The 26431-nt window shown below is 38.9% G+C and overlaps 1 protein-coding gene across 1 annotated transcript in view; it reads left to right on the forward strand.

Moving 5' to 3' along the window:
• CLSTN2 (calsyntenin 2) overlaps window positions 1-26431 on the forward strand; it is a 492893-nt gene that overhangs the window by 366023 nt on the left and 100439 nt on the right. The window contains exons 5-6 of the mRNA XM_042456041.1: window positions 9644-9793; window positions 26058-26243. Of these exons, the coding sequence (XP_042311975.1) occupies window positions 9644-9793; window positions 26058-26243 (336 nt within the window). The remainder of the gene's footprint in view (window positions 1-9643; window positions 9794-26057; window positions 26244-26431) is intronic.

Consider the following 26431-nt stretch of genomic DNA (forward strand, 5'->3'; position numbering starts at 1 on the left):
AAATGTGACAGAATCTTGTTTTCTTTGATCTTTTTAAAGAAAGTCTTTAGATGGTGCAGGAAATGGGAAGGTGGAAAATGGTCTTTGCAAAGAAAAATATTAATTCCATGAAATGAAAATTTACTTTTGATTATTTCTGGGAAACTCAGAATTATGACCACAGTTTATATTTCCTCTGAAAATACATAACTTTTTTCCCTACCAAAATAAGTTTTGGCTCATTTTAAATGTGAGAATTTTCATCTCATTTCCCTCTGAATGCTGCTAAAATTATAAATGCAAAGAGTGTTTGCAGCTTTAATTTTATCTTAGTAGCCATTTCATGTTGCATTGCTTTTTAGGAAACATTTACCTTATTTTACATGGATCTGTCTTTATTTCAGATGTTTTCTCATGATGCACCTCTAAGCATCAAAGGATAATGACTAGTTAGAATCAGCAAAATGCAAATATGCTGAAGAAAACCCCTGCTCTCATTACAAAAGCATGACTCAATGGATAATGATTTGAACAAAACATGGAAGGGGACTGTCAGGATGATTGAAATTGAGTTTAAGTAATTAAGATATATTTAGCCTAGCTGTTCTTTAATGAAGAGAATGCTGTGATACTGGAATTTTTAAAATGGAGAAATGCATGCTTTATTCCTTTTACATTTCTAGCTAGAATATCTATATTCCTGAATCTCTATTCCAGAATTGTGAATTTGGAATTGTGTATCTGGATTTTTTTTTAAAAAAAATGGGTGTTTGTTCTGAGTATTGAAAAGAGGTTCATCTATATTATCATGGTTACTCACAACATCTCAACATATCAGAAGTGTATTCTTTTATGTTCCATGACTAAATACCTTGGTAATATGAATAGCTAAGCAGAGTATTTATTGTATTGCAGATACCTGGGTAACTTGGTGGGGAGGAAGTCCAAGGTAACTTGGGTGGGTGGGTGAAAGGAACATATGATATTCTAATTAAACTGCTACAATCTACACTGAAAGAATCAATTCTAGTGCTAACCAACACATGCCAACAATTATGGAAAACAAAGCAGTGGCCAACAGACTGGAAATATTCAATATATATCCCAATTTGCAAAAAAGGAGACACAAAAAACTTCAACAACTATAGAATCATAACATTAATTTCCCATGCAAACAAAATTATCTTCAAAATTCTGCAACACAGACTCCAAACATACATGGAGAGAGAAATCCCAGAGGTACAATCAAGGTTCAGGAAAGGAAGAGTTACTAGGGGCCATACTGCAAACATATGATGGCTAATAGAGTGCACCAGGGAATTCCAAAAGAAAATCAGTATATGCTTTATAGACTGTAGCAAAGCCTTCAGTTGCATAAATCATAAAAGGTTATGGAATGCCCTTAAAGACATTGGAATGCTGCCACATCAGATGAGAAATCTGTACTTAGAACAAAAATCTACTTTTAGAACAGAATATGGAGAAGCCAAGTGATTCCCAATTGGCAAAGGAGTCAGGCAAATCTCAACTTGTATGCATGATGTCTCATACAAAAAGCAGGCTTGGACACAGAAGAAGGAGGAGTGGAAATAGAAGGAAGGTATATCAATCATACTACTAGCAGAAAATATCACAGACCTGGAACAATTACTAAAACAGATCAAAGAAGAAAGTGCAAAGGCAGGCTTACTGCTCAACATAAAGACAATAAAATAATGACCATGGAAGAGCTACACAGATACAACCTTGACAATGAGAATATAGAAATAGTAATAGAACTCCTATACATTGGGTCAAACACTGATTAGAATGGGGACTGCAGTCAAGAAATAAGGAGAAGACTAAGAATGGGGAGGACAGCTATGAAAGAATTAGAAAAGATCCTAATATGTAAAGATATACAACTAAGCATGAAAGTTAAAATCATGCAAACCATTGTATTCCTTAGTACGGTTGCAAGAGCTGGAGAGTGAGGAAAGTGGATAGGAGGAAAATAAATTCATTTGAGATGTGCTGCTGAGGATGCCATGGACAGCAAAAAACAAACAAACAAATGGGCCCTATCTAGCCAGAAATCTCCCTTGAAGCCATGATGATAAAGTTGAAGTTGTCATACTTTGGTCATATCATGAGAAGGAATGACTCATTAGAAAAGACAATAATGCTAGGAATGATGAGGGGAAGTAGAAAGAGAGGAAGACCACATGCTAGATGGATGGAATATATTAAGGAGCTCATTGGCCTGAATTTACAGGACCTAGGTAGAGCAATGGAAGATAGGGAGTCTTGGGGGTGTCTCATCCACAGGGTCACCATGAGTTGGGATTGACTCAAGGGTGGTTAGCAACAACAACAACAAAGGGACTTTTATATCTTGACTCTGCACCTGCTACAGGAGAGGGTACTGTCAGAGCTGGCCCAGAAACTAGCACATTTTATTAAACATAACCATTTGGGCCATGTTAGGAATTCTGTATTAGGTAGTCAAGTGCTACACTTTATCTGCCATTTCACACATTTTTTAAATTTCTTTATATCTTTGTTTTCTCCCATATGGCACTTAAAGCAGCTAAATATACAGTCACATACAAAAGATTTGCAAGAGTCCTAGGAAGCCCCAGTCATTGCTTCTATTATTTTGATAATGCTCTAAAGACTGCAGTCCCATTTTTCTCCTGGAGGCTGTGTTCAAGTGTCTGAATCCATGAGAATTTGATGGAAAATTTGCAACCAGCCTGAGTGAACTTTGGAACAAGATTAAAATTTAGATTAAAATTTAAATTCATGTCATAACTAGGGACTGGGTACATAGTGGGTGTATAAGATAAGACATCAATATGAGCTGTGTCCATTATCATTATATCAAAAATATTTGACAGTTTTCTCCCATGAAGCTGTAATTATTTGGGGTGAGGGAATCTATCCCTGAAATGAAAACTTCCCATTCTAAATGTTTTTACATTTAGAATGAGAAGTCTTCATTTCATAAATGGATTTTCAGACACCTTCTGAATCTACCTCAATGTTATTGGTCTATTAAAAATATATTTTCCCTCTACAAGGATTGTCTGTTGGTTGATACAGCCTACCAAAATGGGAATGGGGGTGGGTCTCCCAAAGGAAAGTGAAGAAGTTCAATATAACTGAATTTCACTTGTATTTGTGTGATCATGTAAACACAATGGCATATTGATAGTTGTAGGTGTATAAGTATTAAAACTACAGTTTTGATAAAATACATCAAAGGTGCTTTTTCTGTTGTGAATTACATCCCTACACTAACTAAGATGTGTATCAGTAGGCAACAAGGTGGTGGTGGTGATGCAAGCAAGAAAGCATCTGTGAAGTCCTAAAATTTGGAATTCCAGGAGTGAATGAAAGAAACACATTCCCTCCATTTTTATATCTATGTCTATGTAATAAATGAACTTATTAAATGCATTTCTTCTGCATGATGTAACACAATGAAATGTGAAAGAGAGAGAGAACACTGTCTTCGTGTTGGACCCAATGTATGGTGAACCTCTGCATGAGACATCTCCAAGAACCCCTGTCCTCCACTGCTCACTTAAGTCCTGTAAATTCAGCCCCTTGGCATCCTAGATTGAGTTTATCCATCTGGCATGTGGTCTTCCTCTCTTTCTGCTGCCCTCTACCTTCTCTAAAACTGTTTTTCTAGTAATCCATGCCTTCTCATGGTGTGGCCAAAGTACAACAGCCTCAATTTTGTCATTCTGGCTTTCAGGGAATATTCAGGCTTATCTGATTAAGTACCCATTTGTTTGTCTTTTGGGCTGTCCATAGTAACTTTAGCAAGACGCTGCTTTCCTTAACAAGAGGGTACTTAGCAAGAGGCCTTCTTATCATGTTGCCAAAATATGACAGCCTCAATATTGTCATCTTGGCTTCCAGGGAATATTCAGGCTGATCTGATTAAGTACCCACTTATCTGGTTAAGTACCCATTTGTTTCTTTTTGGCTGTCGACAATATCCTTAACATTCTTCTCCAACACCACATATCAAATGAGTTTATTTTCTGTCAGCTTTCTTCACTGTCCAGCTCACACAACCATACATGGTGATGGGGGAATATAATGGCTTAGATTATTCTTATTTCAGTGTAAAGATGCATATCTGTACACTTTAGGATCTTATCTATTTCTTTCATGGCTACCCTTCTCATTCCTAGTTTTCTTCTTATTTCTTTACTGCAATCTCCATTCTGATCAGTGTTAGATCCAAGGTATGGGAATTCTTTTACTGTTTTGATTTCCTCATTATATAGGCTGAATTTACACCAAAGCCATGCTTCAATCCTAAGGACTGGAGCGTGTCTTTGGTGTGGCTTCTGGACTCTTAGGATGCATGCATCATGTAAACAGCATACCTCCAATGTGACCCAAAGCAGCTTTATTTTGGTCTGTCTGCAAGGGGCCATAGACTGCAGCAGGAGCTGTGTGTGTCTCTGTGTGTACATGCATGTGTGTCAAACATAACAAGGATAAAGTCCTGAAATCCTATGAGGCCTGAAACTCCATGAGAATGATCAACCAACATGCACCCAAACCTCATGACAGAGATTTCATGGGGATCCTAGAAATGAAGCAGGAATGTACTGAAAGCACAGATAGCTCATTCTAGCCTGTTGTCATAGACATATCTGGGGAAAAGCCTAGGAGGAATGGAGTCTGTTACCCTACTATATTTTGCAATCCTGCATAAACCCATATAACTTATAATAGAATCTTATACCACCTATTTATTTATTTATTTATTTATTTATTTATTTAATAGGCCACCTTTCTCCTGAAATGGAATCCAAGGTGGCTCACAGATAATACTGCTTAAAAACTTGCCAATATAATTTTTAAAACAATTGAAATAATAAGTAACAAGAACTCCAGCCATCACCCAGGACAAAAAGGAAGAACAATAAAAACACTGTGGACCGGGCACAAAGGATCTTTGAATTCTACTTACTGGAAGATTAACTGAAGCACCTAGACTGGGCTCTATAGGCTAATAGTAACTCCAGCTCAGACATCAGAAGGGCTGACAGAGCCAGAATAAAACCATAGGAGTGAAGAAAAACAACAACTCAAAGGGAAGGTATATTTACCATACATCAAAGGAGTCATAGGCAGAATAGGAAAACTGGTGAGGAAATACAGCCTCCAACTAATCTACAAACTGACCAAGAAAATCCAGCAAATGGTGTGCTCAGCAAAGTCAGGAGAGACACACTCACAGCCACAGGAGTTTATCGCATACCGTGCAGCTGTGGGACAAGTCTACATTGGGACCACCAAGTGTAATATCCAAACACAAATCAAGGAACACAAGACACACTGCAGACTGAATCAGCCAGAAAAATCAGCAGTAGCAGAACACTTTATAACTTTCTGGAGCATAAAATGCTATTTGAAAACACTGAAATTCTGAACCATTCTAACAACTATCAGGTCAGAATACACAGGGAAGCCACTGAATCCACAAACACATGGACAACTTTGACAGAAAAGAAGAAACTCTTAAAGTAAACAAAGGCTCGAGACAGACAGGTGGGAATGGGCGTGTCCACACCAATTCTAGGGTTCAGGAGTGCTCAGCAACCTCATGCTCCTGAATCCTAGTCTGTATGGACACCACCATCATGGGGGCCACCATGATGATGCAAGCACAGCACTGCGTCCGCACGTTGGGGCGCCACGTTTATATCATTGATACGACAGTGTACAATAGCGCACTGATGGCAACACCCATACACACCAAAAAGAACCCATTTTTAGCATGTTCTTTTTGGTGCAGAGGAAGCCCACATGGTTGGGTTGCTGTGGGCTCCCTCCGGAGGGAAAATTTCTGTAGCAACTTCATCAATAAGAATCTTGATTGGAGATTATTATTATTAATTAATTTATTTATATAGACAGAGGGCCCTAGTGGGAAGGTGAGGAGAAAGAAGGTCTGATAAATAAGGGGGGGCAGCCCATGGAGGGCTTTCAGGGTCCATTTCTGAATAATGATCACCATCTCCTTTTGGGGCGGTCTGTCGAGCCCCAAAGTTTGTCTACCAGCCCTGAAAAACACCAAAATCAAGACCTAGGCCATACAAATGAAAGCCACCAGGAGTCAAGGGGATTTACCAGCAGATAATGGATCATTAATTAAATACACACCCTGAGGCCTTGCCATTCAACAACAGACCAACACAGAAATTAACATGTAAATCACTTTCTCCCAACCAAGGGTCACACAGTATATTTACCCCACTCACTTCCGTGCCAGCATTCTCTGAAGATGCCAGCCACAGATGCTGGTGAAACGTCAGGATTAAACTCTTCCAGAACATGACCATAGCCCAAAACCCCCACAAAACAATTGAAATCATTTCTTTTAAACAATATAAAATATGATTTAAAATATACAAAAGTTAAATATATAAATAAACACAGCATGCACCCCAATAAGAAGCCTCCCTGAGAGCAATTACATGTTAAAAGTCTGCTTGAACAGAAACATCTTTGCCTGCCAGTGAAAGAAAAGCAAGGAGGGGACAGCCTATCCTCCCATAGAAGGCAGTTCCAGAGGGTGGGAGCAGCCACTGAGAAGTCTCTCATATTTTCACCAAGTAAGCCTGTGATGGTGGCAGGACTGAGAGAAATACTTCCCTTCGTGATCTTAAAACTCTGGCAGGCTCTTATCAGGAGAGATGTCCTTTCAGAGTAATTGGAAGAAAGAAGTTTGTGAAAGCTTATGCTGCAAACATTTTTCTCCCAGTTAGTTTCAAAGGTGTTGCAAAATTCTTTTATATGCTGATACAAACTGACATGATTGTGTCTTTGAATAACCCATAAAATTTAGCAAGACTACAAAGGTAAAGGTCTGATGTGTGTGTGTGTGTGTGTGTGTGTGTGTGTGTGTGCAGGGGGAATTGGCCAGGTGCCTTAGTTCTTGTGCATACCTCTCTCCCTGTCCCTGGTAGACTGCTCACCAGACTATGAGCTTAAGCTCCTGAATGCAGAAACATTTTTTTTCCCAAGAGAAGATGGTGAAGGTACTCAAAAGCATAATCCAGGCCTCATGTAAGAAAATAAAATTAATTACAAAGTTCAGTGATACTAGAGGAAGACAAGAATTCTCATATATAGTCATGTATACATTGATTCTCACATGTGCCTCCCCCCATTTGTACACATATACATAGTTCCTCATAGGGAGCCATCAACATCATACCTCTCCCAGGTCCTATAGACCCTTTGGATGCATGGTTGAATGGGACAGGCTGTTGCCTAGCTTCAACCTTGCAGTTGATATTTCTGCATGGGAGATCTGTTACTATCTCTCATATTTCCCAACACAAATAGCAGAAAGCTAGGAATGTGAGGACAGAAGTACCTACTTGTAAATTAATTCAGATGAATAAAGTAAATGTATTCAACAGTCATTTTGAAATCTTCCAAATAATTTTCTAGTAATCTGATTTTTTAAATACTCAGAATGTTTGGTGAACATATATAAGAATATTTAATTAACTTTAAATCTAAAATAGCTGTAATTAATCCTGGAATCATTTTTAGAAGCACATATTCTAACAAAGGCTTAGAAACTTGTTAATGTTTATTTAACCAACTTCAGTGTCGGGGGAGTTATCCCTGAAGTTCATAGAGCAACCAGAAGTACAAAGAACAAAACAGGAACACAAAGGAATGTGCACAAAAGGAATTGCCAATGAAATGTACTTTTTTAAAAAGCAGATAATCAGTATATGAATAAATATTGCCCCATTCACACCAGAAAGGAAGGCATGAGTCAAAAAGTTTGTAAAAATGGAGCACAACTTTATTTATCTTGGAAGCAAAAACAAGGAATATATTACTCACTGCTAACAACAACCAGTGGAGGTTTTTAGAGACAATTATAGCAGTTTTATAACACTTTAACTGTCATTCTCCATCTTACAGATTCCTGGGGTTCGTAGTTTGGAGAGGTACTTAAAATTCTTTGACACCCCCTTTAACTACAATGTTAGGACTCTTTGGGAGAGGATTGCAAGTACCTTAGGAACTTCAGCTCCCAGATCCTAGAGGATCAACCCATGGCAGTTAAAATTATCAGACTGTTGTCTGTAATGTAGGCACACTCTTTATTTAACATACATGCAAAATAGCAGTAGCCAGTAGGTATGTTTCAGACTAAATGGTTTGAAGACTAAGAGCTAAATGTTACATTGATTCAGGCAGCTAAAGGTTAAAAATCCCAGCTAAACTATTTTAGTCATGTAATCCACTTTAGTCAGGATGTAGGATATAGGAATAGTACCTGAATACACATTGAAGAAATGAGAGGACAACTTCAGTATATGAGAAAGATTAAACATTTGTTGGCTTCAGAATGCTTTAATCCATTGGTGCATGTAATATGAAATGTATATTAAACACGTATGATGATCAGCTGAAAAGGAACTGTTGTTCAGCAAAAATGTTCTGAATTGAAATGCTGAGCATTAATTACAGAGACTGCTTGAGAACAGTAAGACCCTTAATCCGTCTAGAAGGTATAACTTCAATTTCCATTCCCCTTTCCGCATTTTCCTGTGAACGCTACTATTTCTTTGTTACCAGGACAGGTGATTTGTCACATTGATGTTTATGTCAGGTTGATTTTGTAGCTGCAGGATGTTATTTTTCATCTGGTAGTGCAAAATTGTATCATTTTAAAAAGCTGGCCAGATTCGCTATAGAAGAGATTAAAGAAAGTTCTCCCCCTCCACCTGCTCTTATTGCCATAACGGCAAGGGTAGGCTTGTTTGTAGGTCAGGGAAGGGTCAGCATGGTACCATGATTTTTGCAGATGTTGGTGTGTCACACTGTGGGTAATGGAAGAGAAGATACATTTCTACTGTATATTGTAACAATTATGTTGTGGTGTGGGCTGTTTGTTTGGACAAAAGACCCGGAGAACACAAGAACCTCATAGGCCACTCGTGAAAACCAGTGGTAGAAACATGTCTGGCCTCACTTTGTATGAAGATACACCGAGTCCTTGCACTGTTATTTATTTTTCTTCAGTTGTTGATCTTATGGACCTTCTCCCATATTGCTATTCATGGGTTTGCACTGTATAGTTTTAATGTGAACAATTATTTTTATATATTTATATCTTTTAATATCGATTATACTCACATATTTCCTTATACCCCTTTCTTTCAAGGCAATGAGAGATCTCATTTTCCACATGTGGCAGAGGTTTTGTCATATTCTTTAACCCATGAAGCAGCTAATTTGAAATCTAGGATTTTGTCTTTAATGCCAAAATGACAATAGGGGTTGGTTTTCACAAGGGTCGTACTGAACGTATTTCTAATCTGAATCACCCTAGGGTCATATTTTTCTTCCTAAGAATGATGTAACCAATCCCAAAGTCCCATGCCCCATAGTAATTTGATTAACTCCATGTAAAATAGTACATTGTCAATGACCGAAGCATTTCTAAGATGTGGGGGGGGGGGAGTCTAATAAAAGGTCTCTGAAGAAGAGAGACCTTCCCTCTTCTCTCTCTTTGTCCCTCTTCTGTTATACAAAGGTCTTTTTGTATACTATAGGCTATTATTTTATGTGTTCCTTGAAACTGGCAGATGTTTATTGAACTGTTTTGCAACTGCAGGGAATATCAGAAACACTGAAAAATTGAGTTATGACAAACAGCATCAGTATGAGGTAATGGTAACAGCCTTTGACTGTGGGCAAAAGCGTACAACTGAAGATGTCTTGGTACGAGTTGAAGTCAAGCCTGTATGTAAACCTGGATGGCAAGGTAAGGAATGTATCATGGTATTCATATCTATATATGTTTATGATAGATTTTTGGTACAAAAGAAGTGCTGACTCTCCAATGATTTTGGAAAACCAAGTTTACTATTAAGAAATGTATAGTGACATCATAATTATATCAGTCCCACCCTCAGTATGCATGTGTTCGAAGAGCTAGTATGTCTTCTCATTGTTTCAGTCTGTGGTGGAATGCTTCTGTTTCTAGCAGCCACTGTCTAAAAGTAGTGCTGAGCAGAGTAACAGATTTACAGAGTAGTTCTGCCACAACCACATTTTTAAGACTCCCAGCAATAGAGTTTGTCTAAAATTAAGGCAGCAACCTTAATTTTAGTCTTAGTTTTTGTCTTAGTTTTAATCTTAGTGTCAACCTTAGTTTCAGTTTTAACCACTGTCACCTCTTCACCATACTGGTATCCCCCCCCCCCAATTTCTACAGCTATTCACACATACAGCCTGCTCATTAATAGCTTTAAAGGTCTGTTCCCAGGTGCTTCTCTTCATGCATATCATATAACAAATTAGTCTGACTTCTGCTACCAACTTCTTTCTCTCAGTCTCAGGTGCTACAAGATTCCTTTCTATAAGGCATCAGCAGTAAATCTGGGTGCATGAACTTGTTGAGCCAGTCAGGGGCAAAAAAGACTGTACTGACCACCCCTTCCAAAGGTGGATTGGGGCTATGGCAACTGCATGTAGAAACCGGCTTTAAAGTACACTGGTGGTGTGTGGTATGTAAATGCTGCACCAGAGTGCCCGGAAGCCAGCCAGACAGATTGAAGATGGCTTATGGGCATCTTGGGAGCATGTGTTATTTGAATGCCACACTCCCATGCCAGCTGAAAACTGGCTTTTTATGCCGTTGTGTTTCGCCCCTCAGTGTCAGCACTCTTAGGCTGCTGCTGCAACTATAGGTAACAGGCTATCCTCCCAGCATCAGCAGCCATAGTGTCCTAACAGTGGTGCCAACCAGTGCAACAGAACTGTGGCCCAGATCTGCCAGCACTATGCCTGCTAGCCCAAGCATCAGTAATTAGTAGCATGATGGCCAAATACAGGTTTACAGACCTAGAACGTTGATGAACATCTCATGGGTATTTCCAGCCAAAGCAGCATCAATTATCATTCTGGTCAATGAATTTTGATAGTACTGAGCCTGTTGCAGTAAAAATAAACAAAAAACAAACACACACACACACACAAACTTTACCATGGGCACTTGTAGTCGCCATGCCCCCTTGAGTCATAAAATACGGTCATATGTCATGCACAACTTTCACAAGTAGCCTTCTTTGATTACCCACAGTTTCCCTATTAGATGCAACTAGAACATCTTCTTATTGCTAAATCTTAATGACCTCTGAGATACCAATGGAATAAAGCTGCCTTCATAAACATTTATGATTCAAGGCCACATAGCAGACACATCTCAGTTCACAATAAATGGACTGCGCATGGGACAGATACAACTTTTGTCCCCAAATCCCTATATTGATTAACTGTTGTGGTCTCATCGGGGGGGGGGGGGGGCTGCACAATTCAAATGCATGAAAAATACTGCTGAAACATACTTTAGTCATTTTGGGAAATAGATTCAAGCAATGTCTAATCAAACAAACAAACAAACAAGCTTCATTTATATACCACTTCATACTGCCTAAGCAGTGTCTAAGCAGTTTACAATTGTAAGCTAATTGCCCACAACAAGCTGGGTACTCATTTTAGTGACCTCAAAAGGATGCAAGCCTGAGTCGAGCTTGAGCCCTTTTGCTGGTCTTGAACTCGCAACTTTATGGTTTTGAGTGAGTGGCTGCAGCACAGGCATTTAACCACTGTGCCACCAGGGCTCTGAGGCACATATTTGAAATACACATATGTAGATAGATTTTGGTATCTAAAAACCCAATGAAACTAACCATGGATTGGTTGTACAAGTTAGAAAGAGACCATAGATACAGACTTTATAGTCAGAAAAAAAAAAATATGCAGTCTTTGAAAGCTAAAGGAATAAATGATTGCCTCACGTATTATAAACAAACAAACAACCTTCATTTATATACCGCTTCATACCACCTTAGCAGTGTCTAAGCGGTTTACAACTGTAAGCTAATAATGAGGTAAGCATTTCTTTCCCAGCGAAAGAATAAACATGATACTTTGTGTTCCTCATGCTTTTGTTCATATATGCTTTTACCCATGATTATGTGGCATGGCATGAGACCAGCTTTATTTTTAGTATTAGTCCTTGTGAATGATTAAGTGTCAAGTCTGACAATATTTAATAATCCACTGAAATCAATGCAGAGCTAGTATAAGAGAATCGAAGGTCAGAAATCTAGGTCACTCTTCATTGTGATTTTTCCAGGTGCTTAAAGGGGATTTTACAAAGTGAAAGTCATCTGTGTTGTCCCCCCCCGCCCCCCATGGATAGAGGTAGAGATTTGGCACAGTTCTTCTGCATACAAAACAGCTTTTCTGATGATGTCTATATATACAGTACATGCAACAAAGTGCACCTATATGATTGCCCTGTTCCTTGTTGGTATGGTATGTACAGTGCATGTTCAGGTTCTAGAAACTGGAAGACTCTTGTCCTTGAGAGTAAGTCCAGCTGATTCCCCCCCCCCCCGCCCCTGAGATAATGGGGCTTCTGATTTAAAAATTCAGTTCAGGTTTCACCCTAACAAAATAAATTACAGCAGACAGAGTTAGAGCAATTGCTTTCAATTCTTCTAAGATCTGAATCTTTGCGGTGGTGAACTTTCAGGAGCAAAAGAATAAGTAAACTTATCTTAAAGATATCAGTTGTGTGACCTTTTGATCTACTGATGTGCAGTACTTTAAAATGGCATTCAGTGAAATAAGCTGTCCAAAGGCTAAAGAAATATAAAAAGTGTTTTCCTCTCCAAAATGTATTACAATCATTGATCCTTGACTATTTAAATGTGTGTGATGTGTTCAGCAAGTCAATGAACTCTGTGCAGTTCTACAACCTAATGCATTGTTGATACTGATGGAGACATAACAAAGCAGAGTTTGTCCTCTGCATTCTGTACTGTGCATTTTGGATATCTTGGAGTTACATTTCAGGTTATAGTCATTCTAAAATGCCCATTTACTTAGATTCTGTCAAGTTTTCCCTCACCTTAGGTTTCACAGCATCCATAAATTGCAAAACCTGCTATATTGGAAGACTATTGAGATTCCTTTGTAATTCTTAACAGTTGTGTGGGAATTGTATATTTTAATGGGCTCTTAAGATATTATTATCAACAAAATACATAGGAAAAATGATTAAAAACCCTGAATGTTTACACCCTATGTGATTTAGATATTGATGTTTGATATTGTTTGATAATGAAGGCAACTAAATGTGAGAGGCAACTATTGCAGGTCTGGGAGCCAATTATCTGTCCCCAAATGCTCCATGGGACTCATGGAATGTCCCAAAGATTGGGGAAAAACCTATAACAATTGAATTAGCCAGACGTCTCTTTCTAGTTTTAAAATAAAATGCTATTTATGTTAAATAGTGTTCGTTTAACCCATTTAAAAGACAAATGGCCACTTTTGGAGGTTGTTCCCCCCATTGTGGCCTGCAGAAGTGTTCCACTGAGTTGGATTAAACTTGTGGGCACACTTTGCATGCCCTCTGATCTTGATCATAATCATGATGATGATGATGATGATGATGATGATGATGATGATGATAGATTTCTGAACCAAGTCTGAATGCACTATATTAAAAGTCAATGCATCCCAATATTTTGCTATACTGGAAGGAAAAAGGGGTATTCTGGAGGAACACATGTACCCTTAACAACCCTGCAGGTTCAGGCTATACTATTAGGTTTAATGTGCACTGCCGAAAAAAATGCAGTTTATACTGCTTTAACTACCATGGTTCAGTGTTGTGGAATTCTGGGATTTGTAGTTTTGTGACATATTTAACTTTCTCTGCCAGGGAGCTCTGGTGCCACCACAAACTACAAATCCCAAGATCCCATAGCATTGAGCCATGGTATTTAAAGTACCACTGCACTATTTCTGCAGTGCAGATTAGAAAAGGAATCTAATGAGGGTGGAGTTGATGGCTGCCATCCTCTGTCTAGTTTTCATCTCTGATTTTATCTGTTCACAAACACAAACATATAAAGTTGCCTTGGATCCCTGGGCAGGGAAAAGGACATGATATAAATTAAATAAAAGAATGAATAAATAATAAAATCAGATCCATGTTTTCATATGCATAAATTATTATGATCTCCTAACCATGAAAAATATTGTTATTCAAAATACTCCTTTGCTGTTTTCACTAGTCAGTGAATTCACAACTGTGTTCTTTCCAGTGTGCTGATGGTTCAAAATAGTACTGAGTTTGCCCAAGCAACACAAGGAAAATGAAACCACAGCTACAACATTAGGAATGACAAAAAAAACTCCCCATCTATAGTAATCACAATTCAGCTACAATCTTTGCTGCTAAAATGGCGTACGTATTGACTAAATACTAGTTTTGATTTCTGCTGTGATGCTTCTCTACAAATTTTGGAGAGCACATAGTGTGTTTAAAAAAAGAAACAGCTGACATACTTGAGAAAAATGTAGACTTGGTCAGAAGTGAGGGGTTTTTGTGTGACAACAATGTAGTAACATGAAATATACACAGCTCTTTAAGACTGTTTAAGGAAAGCCCTCATTTTAAATAATTTTTCAGAGGAAACAAATTTTCAAAGGAATCCATAGCCCCCTGATTTATATTTTATATGATGTATTGTGGAAATATGATATGCGCATAATGATCAAGATGCAATAGTGTTTGAGATTATGCTTTGGATGGTGGAATTAGAACTGCTTTTTTGGCATATAGCATGCTGTGAACTAACAAGTAAATTTGAAAAATAAAATCTCAGGGATTATCCATCATAGTGAAAGGTTTATGATAGCAAATAGTCTTATTTTTCAAGCAAAATGTTGGGAAGTAGTTCCAGGCATATGTATCAGTATAACATTGGCCTCTTGTAACCAAGATTTAGGAGTAGATAGAGAATGCATGCCATTGAAATACTGTCATACTATCAGACAATATCATGTGAACAGCTAGTAGTAGCAGCAGGGATATAAAATATACTTGTATTGTCAACAACAAAGAAACATCATAAAACAAGTACTTTTTGAAAATCAGACACAGTGAGATTTTCACATTTCAGGATCATTGTAGTGCAAAAATATCATTTTGCACAATTTCTTTGGACAGAATCACAGTATTTTACAACCCAATGTTGTTGATTTTTTTTTTTTTTTGGCATAAAACAACTTTTGTCACAAATGATTTTTTTGTTCAGAAAAAGTCCTTAAAAGTACACCAAATCTTGTAGTCTTGCCTTGGGAAATGGTTTTCAAAATCTGCCTTTTGGAGCAATGCCAGGCATGAATGATCTTATTCTAATTTTAAAACAGAAGCAGTGTTCCTGGAAATGTCCAAGGATATCTTTCTCCTTTTCTTTAATTAAACAAAATTGTGTAGGGAATTAAGTGAATCCTCAACTATTTCATCCACACCTGGTAGATTTCTCTTTGGTTTGCGAGGAATGAACATTCTTCCACAGTACTCTAAATGTTTTGAAGCGTTGTGGAGAAATTATTTTGCAGAGGGAAAAAGAAATGAGCTTTTTCACACACACACAGAAAGCAATGTTTTCTGTGCTGAAAACAAAACCCATATGTTTTTCTTTGTAGAATATTTCATTGGCAACATTTCAGAATAAATACAAGGAGTAAATTAGGCAACATTATCTCTCATTTATTCTTCTTTCCAATGTGGTTTCCTGACTGTCAGTAAATCAGGTTTTTGACTTGGCACAAAATGATTATGCATAGTCTTTCTGTCTGTATGTAAAAGTCTGCTGAACCCTTTAGGGCTCATAAAAAATTGGGCAGGGGCCAGTATTGCCTGTACAGGCCACATGTTGTCCAGCCCTGTTCTAAAGCACCGAAGAACAGGTCAACAGAGGAAAATCCCAGGTGGATAAATCCAAAAGCTAATTGAGTTCAAAACCCTGTTTTCTGCAGTGTAGAGATATAATTTCTCTGGAAAATTCTTGAGAGTAGATCTGTCCCACTGTTGGTTTGACAGAAGTATTTAGAATCGCAAAATCATAGAGTTGGAAGAGACTACAAAGGCCATGCAGTCCAACTCCCTGATATGCAGGAACACACAATCAAAGCACCCCCGACAGATGGCTCTGTTTAAAGACCTCCAACGAAGGAGGCTCTACCACTCGTCAAGGGAGTGTGTTCTACTGTCAAACAGCTCTTTCTGTCAGGAAGATCCTCCTAATATTCAGGTGGGATCTCTTTTCCTGTAGCCTGCACCCATTGTTACATGTTCTAGTTCCTGGAGCAGCAGAAAACAAGCTTGATGCATCATCAGTGTGACCCTCCCTTCAAATATTTAAATAGGGCTATCATATCACTTCTTAATCATCTCTTCTCCAGGCTAAACATACTCAGCTCCCTAAGTTTCCTCCTCATAGGGTGTGGCTTCCAATCCCTTCACCATTTTGGTTGCCCTCCTTTGGACATGTTCCAGCTTGCCAACGTACTTTGGAATTGTGGTGCCCAGAACTGGACACAGTATTCCAAGTGAGGCCTGACCAAAGCAAAATAGAGTGGCACTAATATTTCCCTTGAGCTAGACCAGCAATTTCCACACTCTGGTCCTCCAGGTGTTTTGGACTTCAGCTCCCAGAAGTGTCAGCCACCTTGGTCAATGGTCTGGGATGCTGGGAGCTGAAGTCCAAAAAGCCTGGAGGGATAGAGTTTGGACATCACTGATCTAAACACTATACTTCTATTAATGAAGTGTAGAATTGGAGTGGCATTTTTAGCTGCCAGATCACACTGTTGACTCATGTTCAATTTGCTGTCTACTAGGACCCCTAGATCCCTTTCACATGTAGTCATGTTAAGCCAGATGTCCCCCATCCTATATGTATGCATTTTATTTTTTCTGTCAAAATGTAATGCCTTACATTTCTCTGTATTGAAATTCATTTTGTTAGTTCTGGCCCAGATTTCTAATCTGTTCAGGTCCTCTCCTCAAGGATATTACTTACTCCTCCTGATTTGGTACCATCAGCAGATTTGATGAACATGCCCTTTATTCTTTCATTCAAGTCACTGATAAATATGTTGAATAGCACTGGGCCCAGTGGCATAGCACTGGTCATTTCTCCCCTAGATGAATAGGAGCCATTGGAGCTTTCACACGGGGCTACAGGAACACAAATGGCACAGGACGAAAGGGGTCGTGGTGAGAATGGAACAGGAAAAGGACGCATTTTACCACATGCTGGAATGCCACCGACGCTGCTGGAAGTCCCTGTTTGGTTCCAAATGTGTCCCCCCAGAAGCTGATTTTCAGGAATTGTTCAGAACAGTGCCTGAATATCGGCCACTCTGGCACAGATTTAGAATGGAATCGAGTGGCACAATTACTTCCCTTGATCTAGTCACTATACTTCTATTGATGCAATCTAAAATCGCATTGGCCTTTTTTTTTTTGCTGCATCACACTGTTGACTCATGTTCAATTTGTTCAGTTTGTGGTCTACTTGGACTCCCAGATCCCTTTCACACGTAATCTCTTTCAGCCTGGGGTCATCCATCCTATATTTGTGCATTTCATTTTTCCGCCATAAGTGCAGTACCTTACATTTCTCCGTGTTGAAATTCATTTTGTTAGCTTTGGCCCAACTTTCTAATCTATTCTGGTCCTTTTGAATTTTGATCCTGTCCTCTGGGGTATTAGCTACTCCTCCTAATTTGGTGTCATCTGCAAATTTGATAAGTATGCCCCGAATTCTGTCATCCAAGTCATTGATAAAGATGTTAAATAGCACTGGACCCAGGACACAACTCTGTGGGACTCCAATGGTCACTTCTCTCCAGGATGAAAAGGAGCCATTGTTGAGCACCCTTTGTGTTTGGCCAGACAACCAATTACAAATCCATCTAACAGTTGCCTTGTCTAGTCCACATTTTACTAGCTTGTTTGCAAGAATATCAGGGGGTACCTTGCCAAAGGCTTTAGTGAAATCAAGATATACTATATTCACAGCATTCCCTTCATCTACCAAGCTAGTAATTTTATAAAAAATAGAGATCAAGTTTGTCTGGCATGACTTGTTTTTCAGAAACCGATGTTGACTTTTTGTGGTTATGGCATTTCCTTCTAAATGTTCACAGACTCTCTGTTTAATGATCTAGAATCTTTCCTGGTATTGATGTGAGACTAACTGGGCGATAATTATTGGGATCCTCTTTTTTCCCCCTTTTTGATGATGGGGACAACATTTACCCTCCTCCAGTCTGCTGGAACTTCTCATGTTCTCCAGGAATTATCAAAGACTGTTGCCAATGGCTCTGAGATTATACTGGGAAGTTCTTTTAATACTCTTGGATGCAGTTCATCTGACCCTAGAGACTTAAATTCATTTAGATTAAACTAGGGTGGGTTACAGACCGCCATTTCGGACGTCCTCAGGACGTCCCAGTTTGAAAAAGGGGTGTCTCTTGTAGACATCCCTACGCCTATTACGGACAGAGTCCGTAACAAATGGCGGCGGCCGTTCCAAACGGCCGCTGCCATTTTGACATAGCGGATGCTGTGCATTTGCGCAGCACGCGGCGGAAGTGATGCCACAAGTGCGTAACTAGCACCTCGCGGCATCTCTTCCGGGCCGCAAGAAGGAGCGCGATTTTCGCACTCCTTCTTGGCAGCGTCCGGGAACCGCACCGTTTGGCTGCTGCGGCTCCTGAACACTTCAACCGGCGGCGGCAGCAGACCGGCGCTTCTCAGGGGTCTGTAACGCACCTAGGTATTCCTGGTTTACCTCCTTACTTTTTCTTTGCTGCATTTCCCTACTGTGTACTCTGGTCCATTTTCCTCAGCTTGAGCACCCTTTCCTTTTGTGAGAAGACTGAGGCAAAGAAGATGTTGAGTGTTCTGCCTTTTCTCTGTCCCGTGTTAGTATTTTGCTATCTTCTTCATGCAGTGGCCCTACCATCTTCTTCTTCCTTTTGCTGCAGACATACCCCCCAAAGCCCTTTTTTATTGTTCTTAACCTCGCTCTAGAAAGCCTGAGATCATTCTGCACTTTAGCTTTTTTGACTCTACCATTACATATGCTGATTAGTTGTTTGAATTCCTCTTTGGTGATTTCCCCCCTTTCTTATTTCTTATACTTGCCCCATTTAAAACTTAGCTCAGTTGAAAGTTCTTTAGTCATCCATCCTGGTTTCTTGAGATACCTCCCATTTTTCATTAAAACAATTTGAAATTCTGCCTTCAGAATCTCCCATTTGAGAAACTCCCATCCATCCTGAACTCCCTTCTCTTTTACTCTTCTTGATCACTCCCAATATTTCCCTGAGTTCATTGAAATCAGCTTTCCTAAAGTCTAGAATGCGTGTCTGACTACATCAGGCTTCTCCTTTCCACTGTATAAACAAATTCCAGGAGAACATGGTCACTCCCACCTAAGAGATGCACTGCCTCTGTTCTTGAATATAGTACATAGTTGTCATGACTGCTAACCTTATCTTGGATAAATTAGTCTTGCCTTTCATTAACAAACAGCATACTTTAAAATCCTGATAGTGACAAAAAGCTAATATAGAAAAAAAATATGAAATGTATAGTTGCACTCATAACCCAGAGTGCTATTGAAGTGATTGTAGTACAATGATCTTCTTTTTAGTTTTTTGTCCTCCCTCCAGCTTTTAGTAATGTTGCCCCACATTTTTGCATGTGCATTACATATCCAATATATAATTAATGTATAAAATTATTATCCCTCAGGAAAAGGATGAACATAGCCCTAATACAAAGTTTTGTCATGGAGAATGTTTACTTTTACTCCTCCTCCCCATATGAATGACTTAAACTTTTTTTCTCCTATCCTCTGGAAATTTCAGTAAATAAATTACTGATATCTTGTGAAAGAAAAGATTCTGACCTCAGCATACTTGAAGAGCATTTTATTTCAATGGTATCGTATTGTCACTGTCATTCAAGCTTCTTGTGCATATAAATGAATAATGCAAACAATTTTTCCTTGCCCTCACTTAGGACAACATCTTAAAACTGCTGAAGAGAAAAATAGAACATTTGTGTTCTTGGGGACAACAGTGTGACAATGCATGGTGTCAAACTGGTATGCTTCCATTCTTAAACTAGCAGGATTGTGCCAGGACAGCAAGCTAGTGTAATAGTCTAACAGTTTAAGCATAGCATGTATTCATATTATTTCATTGTTCTTAATCTTAGTCACATCCTCTCTCTTTCTGCATCAGCCTGTAGACTTTGTATCCCACTTTTCAGTCTAGAGTTCTCTCTCGCTCTTCCATATTTGAAAAAAAATGTGTTATAGAGCTTTTCATGACAAGATAGTATGAAACCTATGGTATTTTTAAGTATACCTACCTTGTATGTGTTTACAAAGAAGATTAAGCCCATTTTAATTATTTCTAGACACTGATGGGAAGATTTGCAATATGAGACTGGTTGTTGCTCAACAATAGCACACATCCAAATAGGATAAAATCATGCTTTGCAGTCTTTAATGAAAAGGCATTTTTTTCGACCTGCTGCCAGAATTCACTAGCATTGGCAGAGAATGGTCCCCCCCCCCACATCCACCTACATTGTATTCCACCATGGGATGCAAAGGAAGGTACCCCCAACAGCTTTCAATTTTCAGTCTGGTATATCTAGGGAGAGATGTTCCTTTAAATACTGAGGTCCCAAGCCATTTAGGGCTTTAAATGTTTTCACCAGCACTTTGAGTTCAGATTGTAAGTATAGTGGCAGCCAGTGAAATTCCTTGAAATGATAATGAAAAAAGATTAGAGTTTTAGAAAACAACTCAAGCTGACTGCAAAGCAACATATTCCAAACACAATCAAATAAAAAATTCATATGGCTTTGTGAGTAGTCATAGGAAACTTTTAAAGACCTGGTTAAAACAAGATTTGCAATTTAAACTCTATCTATATGCCAAAATAATCTTAGCATACTGCCCTGTCATCTTCTCAATACCAAATATATTTCATTTGTCTTCAATCAAACCATGAAGTGATTATTTGTTCTGAAATGAGTTTTATTCCATTTGCAACAGTCCTATGTGTGCGGAACTAAATAAGACTGACTAGATATTCATGTTCTCAAAGTACTTTACCTTATGAGTGAAACATTGCCTCAGATGTTTCTGTCAAATAACCACAGTACAACATGTTGGAAGTAAGGCCACAACTTTATTTGCAAACAATTGGTAGGGTTGGCACAAAGCATAAGGTCAGGATCTGTACAATCAAACCACCCGATGTAGTCTGATTATCCAAACCGGGCACCCACCCGGTGCTTGGGATGACCTAGGGGCTAAGGAACACACTTGACCGCAAACCTTGTCTTGCGTTCACCAATTCACAAAGCCCCTAGTCACCGGGAGGCGCTCCTGCATTCTATCCCCCGCAATGGCCAAATGCCTGCCCTATTTGCCCCCGGGTACCTTTTGACTCCCAAACCAGAGCTCCATAGCCCTGGTACCACAACGTGCAGATCCTGGCCTATGCTGCTGCCAAGTTGTGACTAAAAACCACCTAACAACAGCGGTGGGCAGGCGGGAGAAGCACCAAGACTTGCTCCCTTCCACAGCTTGGCTCCGCTCTGCTCGAAGCCAAGCAACCAACTGAGGGAAAGGGCCAGCAACACGGCCTTATATAGGCCTAGGCCCCTCCCTCCCTGCGTGCTGTGCGGGGCCCCGCCTCCAAGGCCCAGCCCACCAATGGGCAGCCTTGGAGGACCAGAAGCCCCGCACCAATGAAACCGTCTCCCAGAGCGTCGCGGAGCGGAAGGGCCACCCCTTCCGCCCCCGCGCACCAATAGGGAGCCGGGCAAGCCCCAGAGCACTCTGGGGCTTGTAGTCCAGCCGCGTCTAGCAGCAAAACGGTCTGCCCGGCAAGGCGGGTGACCGTTGCTATGCAGATTAGTGGAATTACTAGAACAGTTTAAAAAAAAAAAGAACATTAACTGCAACATCTGAACATCTCTCTAACAATTAAGCAATATTCTCTGCAAACCTGAAGCATGTAAACATTTGTAAATGTTAATGCACCATTACTTTGAAAGGATCAAAGTCTCTAATCTTCAACAGCCTTGAAATTCCATATTTATTCAGATACTTGAAAATAATGCTCTGCAGTTGAAAAGGTCAGTGTAGTGTATTTAGCATGTGCTATTGTTGATGTCTTAAATCTTCTGGGTTGCTAGACATCTGGCTGAACAGACACTGGATTAGCCGGTCAGAACCATAAACCTGACAAATGTTTCTTCTTCTACAGTTTTATGATGCTGTTAATTTATTCAGTTATTTGGGTAAAAGTTGATAATATTGTTAAAAGGAAGAGTCATTTGTGACTAACCCAGGATTTGAAATATTTGTAATTGTAAAATAAATTATTGTGGTATCTTCTGAAAAATCAAAACAGGTTATATTTGCCCATGCTTCAATGATGCATAAACTAATGATTTCTGCAATAACAATAACATTACAGCATTATGGGTGCAGCTGGGGTTTCAGGTTAACAGAAATGTATTTTATTCATTCACTCACTCATTCATTCATGGTGTCTGATTCCACTACTTTAATAACAAAGTCACCCTTGGTTCACTGGCATGGTAATTATGAGCAATTGAACTATGATTGCACCAAAGCTGAAAAACAATCTAAACAAATATTTCTCTTTTCTTTTTAAAATTTAAAATAATTGGTATTTTTAAATACAATAATAATACATCTGTCATTATTCCCAAACCACCCACATCTCCCCAGCATTACAGTTTCTCATCTTAACTCTAGTATAACTATATCTAGAATTAACTCAGGAACTTATAATTAAGCCCCACTAACCAACATACAAAACTGGGCAATAAAAAAATGAAAAGAGTAATGAATTAATAAACAGTCTTAAAGGCACTATTAGATACCTTTTCTGCTCTTTTTTCCTTTTTATTCAAATCATGTGCATAGGTTAAGAACCATTCTAGGAGAATGGCAGATTCTTTTAACACCCACAAGTGTGGATGCTCTGTTTTGTTGATGCATAGTCTCCACTGAGGTAACACATGCAGATGTGAGTATTTGGTACACAGCCAAAACTATTCAAGGCTTCATCATACTATTCTGGCTGGAGACTATTTGGGGCTGGAGTCTGGAAGCAATTAAACTAGTTTGATGTTTGCTGTGCTGTGTATTTGTAATATTAACTGGAAATCACAACAAACTGTCAACAGAAGGTGACTTTCTGGGACTAAGTAGTAGTGCAGATAAAAACTTAGAATCATAGAGTTGGAAGAGACCACAAGGGTCATCTAGTGCAACTTAAAAAGTAACTATTACTTTCCAGTTAAAGTGGAAAACCAGGTATACTCAATCCTCTCTTATGCAGATGATGCCATTCTGATTTCTTATACTTAGCTGGGTTTACGTAGATTGTTGAAACAGTTCACTTTTTACTGTTGAAACGAGTTCTTTTTATAAACTACAATAAAACAAAATTTACTATATTTGGTAAATCTAAACAAACCCTTAATTGGTCACTTCATGGAATTGTACTTGAGCAAGTACCTTTTTAAAGTCCCTTGGGTACAGGTTTTCAGTGGATGGATGCATGGCCCACACAAATTCAATCAAGTTCTCTGCTAGCCACTGGAGTTTTAAATGGATGGTTATGGTTCTATCAGACACAAGGGGGAAAGCTAGTTTGACCCATTTTAGAAAGGTATAGGATTAGAGATAACCCAAAACTGCTATATGAGGCTCCTCTTTGGTTTGGCCCATAGCTAATCTTGACTCATTGGAAATACTGTATATATGGTTTGGTTCTGATGGTCCCTATTTCTATCAGATTAGAATTAGGTGTGATTCAATAAAAGCTGAAGCCCTTTGATTAGCTCTGCTTTTCGTTTTCTTTTCTTTTTCTCCTCCCCCCCCCCCCCCTTTGGCTAAAAGTGATTTTTAACTAGTTTCAAAACTAATTTTGTTTGTTATTAGAGGACATGGGCCCAAACCCATGGAAAGAAAAAATGCAGGTGGTTTTCATGAATTTGGGATTTTCTTCCTCTTAGAGCTAAACTAATCTTAATACAGAGGCTCAAGCCTATAGGGATGCAAACTCAAATAGGTGAAACTTCCCAATATAATATTTTTAATATTTGTCACTTCCAAGGTACTTGATAGATTTGCCAAATAATAAATGAGAATAATGTTTACTTGGGAAGATTAAATGTTCTCCTTTTGGCAGATTGGATTGGTTGTTAAAAGAGGACACCTAAGCAGGTGCAATTCTCTCACACACAGATATTATTTAAGTGCTCCTCAATTGTTCCAGCTATAATAATCTTAGAAATAAATGGATTACCCTCTGTTAAAAATCAATGAAGGGAAGTTCATATTTTATGGAAGCTTGTTTTTTGCTATCTAATGTTGATAGATATGTATCTTTCATTTCTTGACAGTGCTTTGCAGCTATATAATACAAGGCTTAAAAGTTGTATAGAAAATTAAAAGGCAAAAAAGGTTTTCCCCGTTAACAAGGTTATCAAGTCATGTCTGACCATAGGGGGTCTTGCTCATCTCTGTTACTAAGATGATCTCTGTTACTACTCTGTGATCATGTGGCCAGCATGATTGCACAGGAACACTGTTTACCTTCCCACTGGAGTGGTACCTATCTGTCTACTTGCATTTGCATGCTTTTGAACTGCTAGGTTGGCAGAATCTGGAACTAGTGAAGGGAGCTCACCCCAACATGCAGCATCCAGGCCTTGAACTGCCAACCTGCTGATCTTGCAGTCAACAGAGTCAGAGTCTTAACCACTTGAGCCACCACATCCCTGTATAAAAAAATTACTCATAATCTAATAGTCTATTATATGTAATGAATTATTTCTTGAGTTTTAACTGTATATAATGATAAATTGTCAAAGTACAACAATCTCTCTCTCTCTCTCTCTCTCTCTCTCTCTCTCTCTCTCTCTCTCTGTGTGTGTGTGTGTGTGTGTGTATTCATATCCTGCCTTTCTACCAAGATAGGGCTAAAGGCAAATCTCCCTACATGTCCAAAATATCATATGCAGCACCGTGAATGCAGATATTATTAATTAATATTATATAGACTTTTCTGTGTGTGTAATAGAAAATTACCTCCCACAGGCAGAGAGGAAGCAAAGATGGAGCTAGTAAAGGATGTGCATAAGCAAGTGCTATTACTCTGAGGGTGTTCATTTCACTCTGCTCTTACATATCAGTCCTTGCAAGTGCACATGGACTGCCCCGATCCATACAGTGGCCAAACATTTGGTGAGTGCACGAAGAAGCTGTGTTCCTGCATTCAAAGAGTATATACTGCATGATAGAAAGGATGGAATCCTTGTGCCTAAGGCTTCATAGAAACTGATGCAGAATGTGAATAATGATGGATTTCATGACTGTCTGTCTATCTATCTATCTATTTGCACACACATAAACACTCACTGATGGCTTGTGTTCCAGGTAGTCATGCTGATGCAGCATCCCCCACCCTCCACTGCAGATCATGGGCCTCCCTTGATACATGGACAGGGTTGTTGTTGTTTTTATCTATATCCATAATTATATTGAATGAACTGCAAATCAAACACAGTTTATATTTTTTCCTTTATCACTTTTTTGTCATTTGGTGGTGTTGTGTGCCTTCAAGATGTTTCTGATTTGTGGGAATTCTAAGGCAAACCTATTTTAGGATTTTCCTGGCAAGATTTCTTCACAAACAGTTTTGCCTTTGATTTCCTTTGAGGCAGAGAGAATGTGATTTGCCAAGGTCACTCCATGGGTTTCCATAACCAAGTGAGGTTTCAAACTTTGGTCTCCAGAGTCCTAGTCCAACATGCAAACCACTGCACCATGCTGGTTTTCTTGTTTGCTACTAAATGCCCAGTTCAGTTTGAACTGGGCCTGTTTGTTAGGCAATATATCCTCATGGAATTAGAAAAGGTCTTATACCTTCACCTGCTTTATGTCAGGGTATTTTTTTTGTTTTGGTCTGGATAGTTGTATTTTTCTGTCTGCTGAATGCGTGAAATATAAAGCATTCTTTGGCGGAAATCACTTTAGATTGCTATGATGTAATTTTGTTCTTCTTTCTAGACTGGAATAAACGTATTGAGTACAAGCCAGGTTCTGGGAGTATACCATTATATCCTAGCATTCATTTGGAGACTTGTGATGGACCTGTTTCATCTATACAAACCACTATTGAGTTGCAAACAAACTACATTGGAAAGGGATGTGATCGGGAGACATACTCTGAAAAATCCCTTCAGAAATTATGTGGTATGTGTTTAGAATTTTAATTAATTAATTCATAATGTAGGGTATTTACATATGTGCATTAGAACTGCTAGTATTTATCTATAAAATGAGAAATATGTAATTGTTTTTCCTGATGTGTTTCACATTCTCAAAGTGATAATTTGATGAGGTTTATGACAGCAGGGTACAGGGCCAGAGCCAAAATGTGT

The sequence above is a fragment of the Sceloporus undulatus genome, chromosome 3, assembly GCF_019175285.1.
Source record: "Sceloporus undulatus isolate JIND9_A2432 ecotype Alabama chromosome 3, SceUnd_v1.1, whole genome shotgun sequence".
Lineage (NCBI taxonomy): Eukaryota > Metazoa > Chordata > Lepidosauria > Squamata > Phrynosomatidae > Sceloporus > Sceloporus undulatus.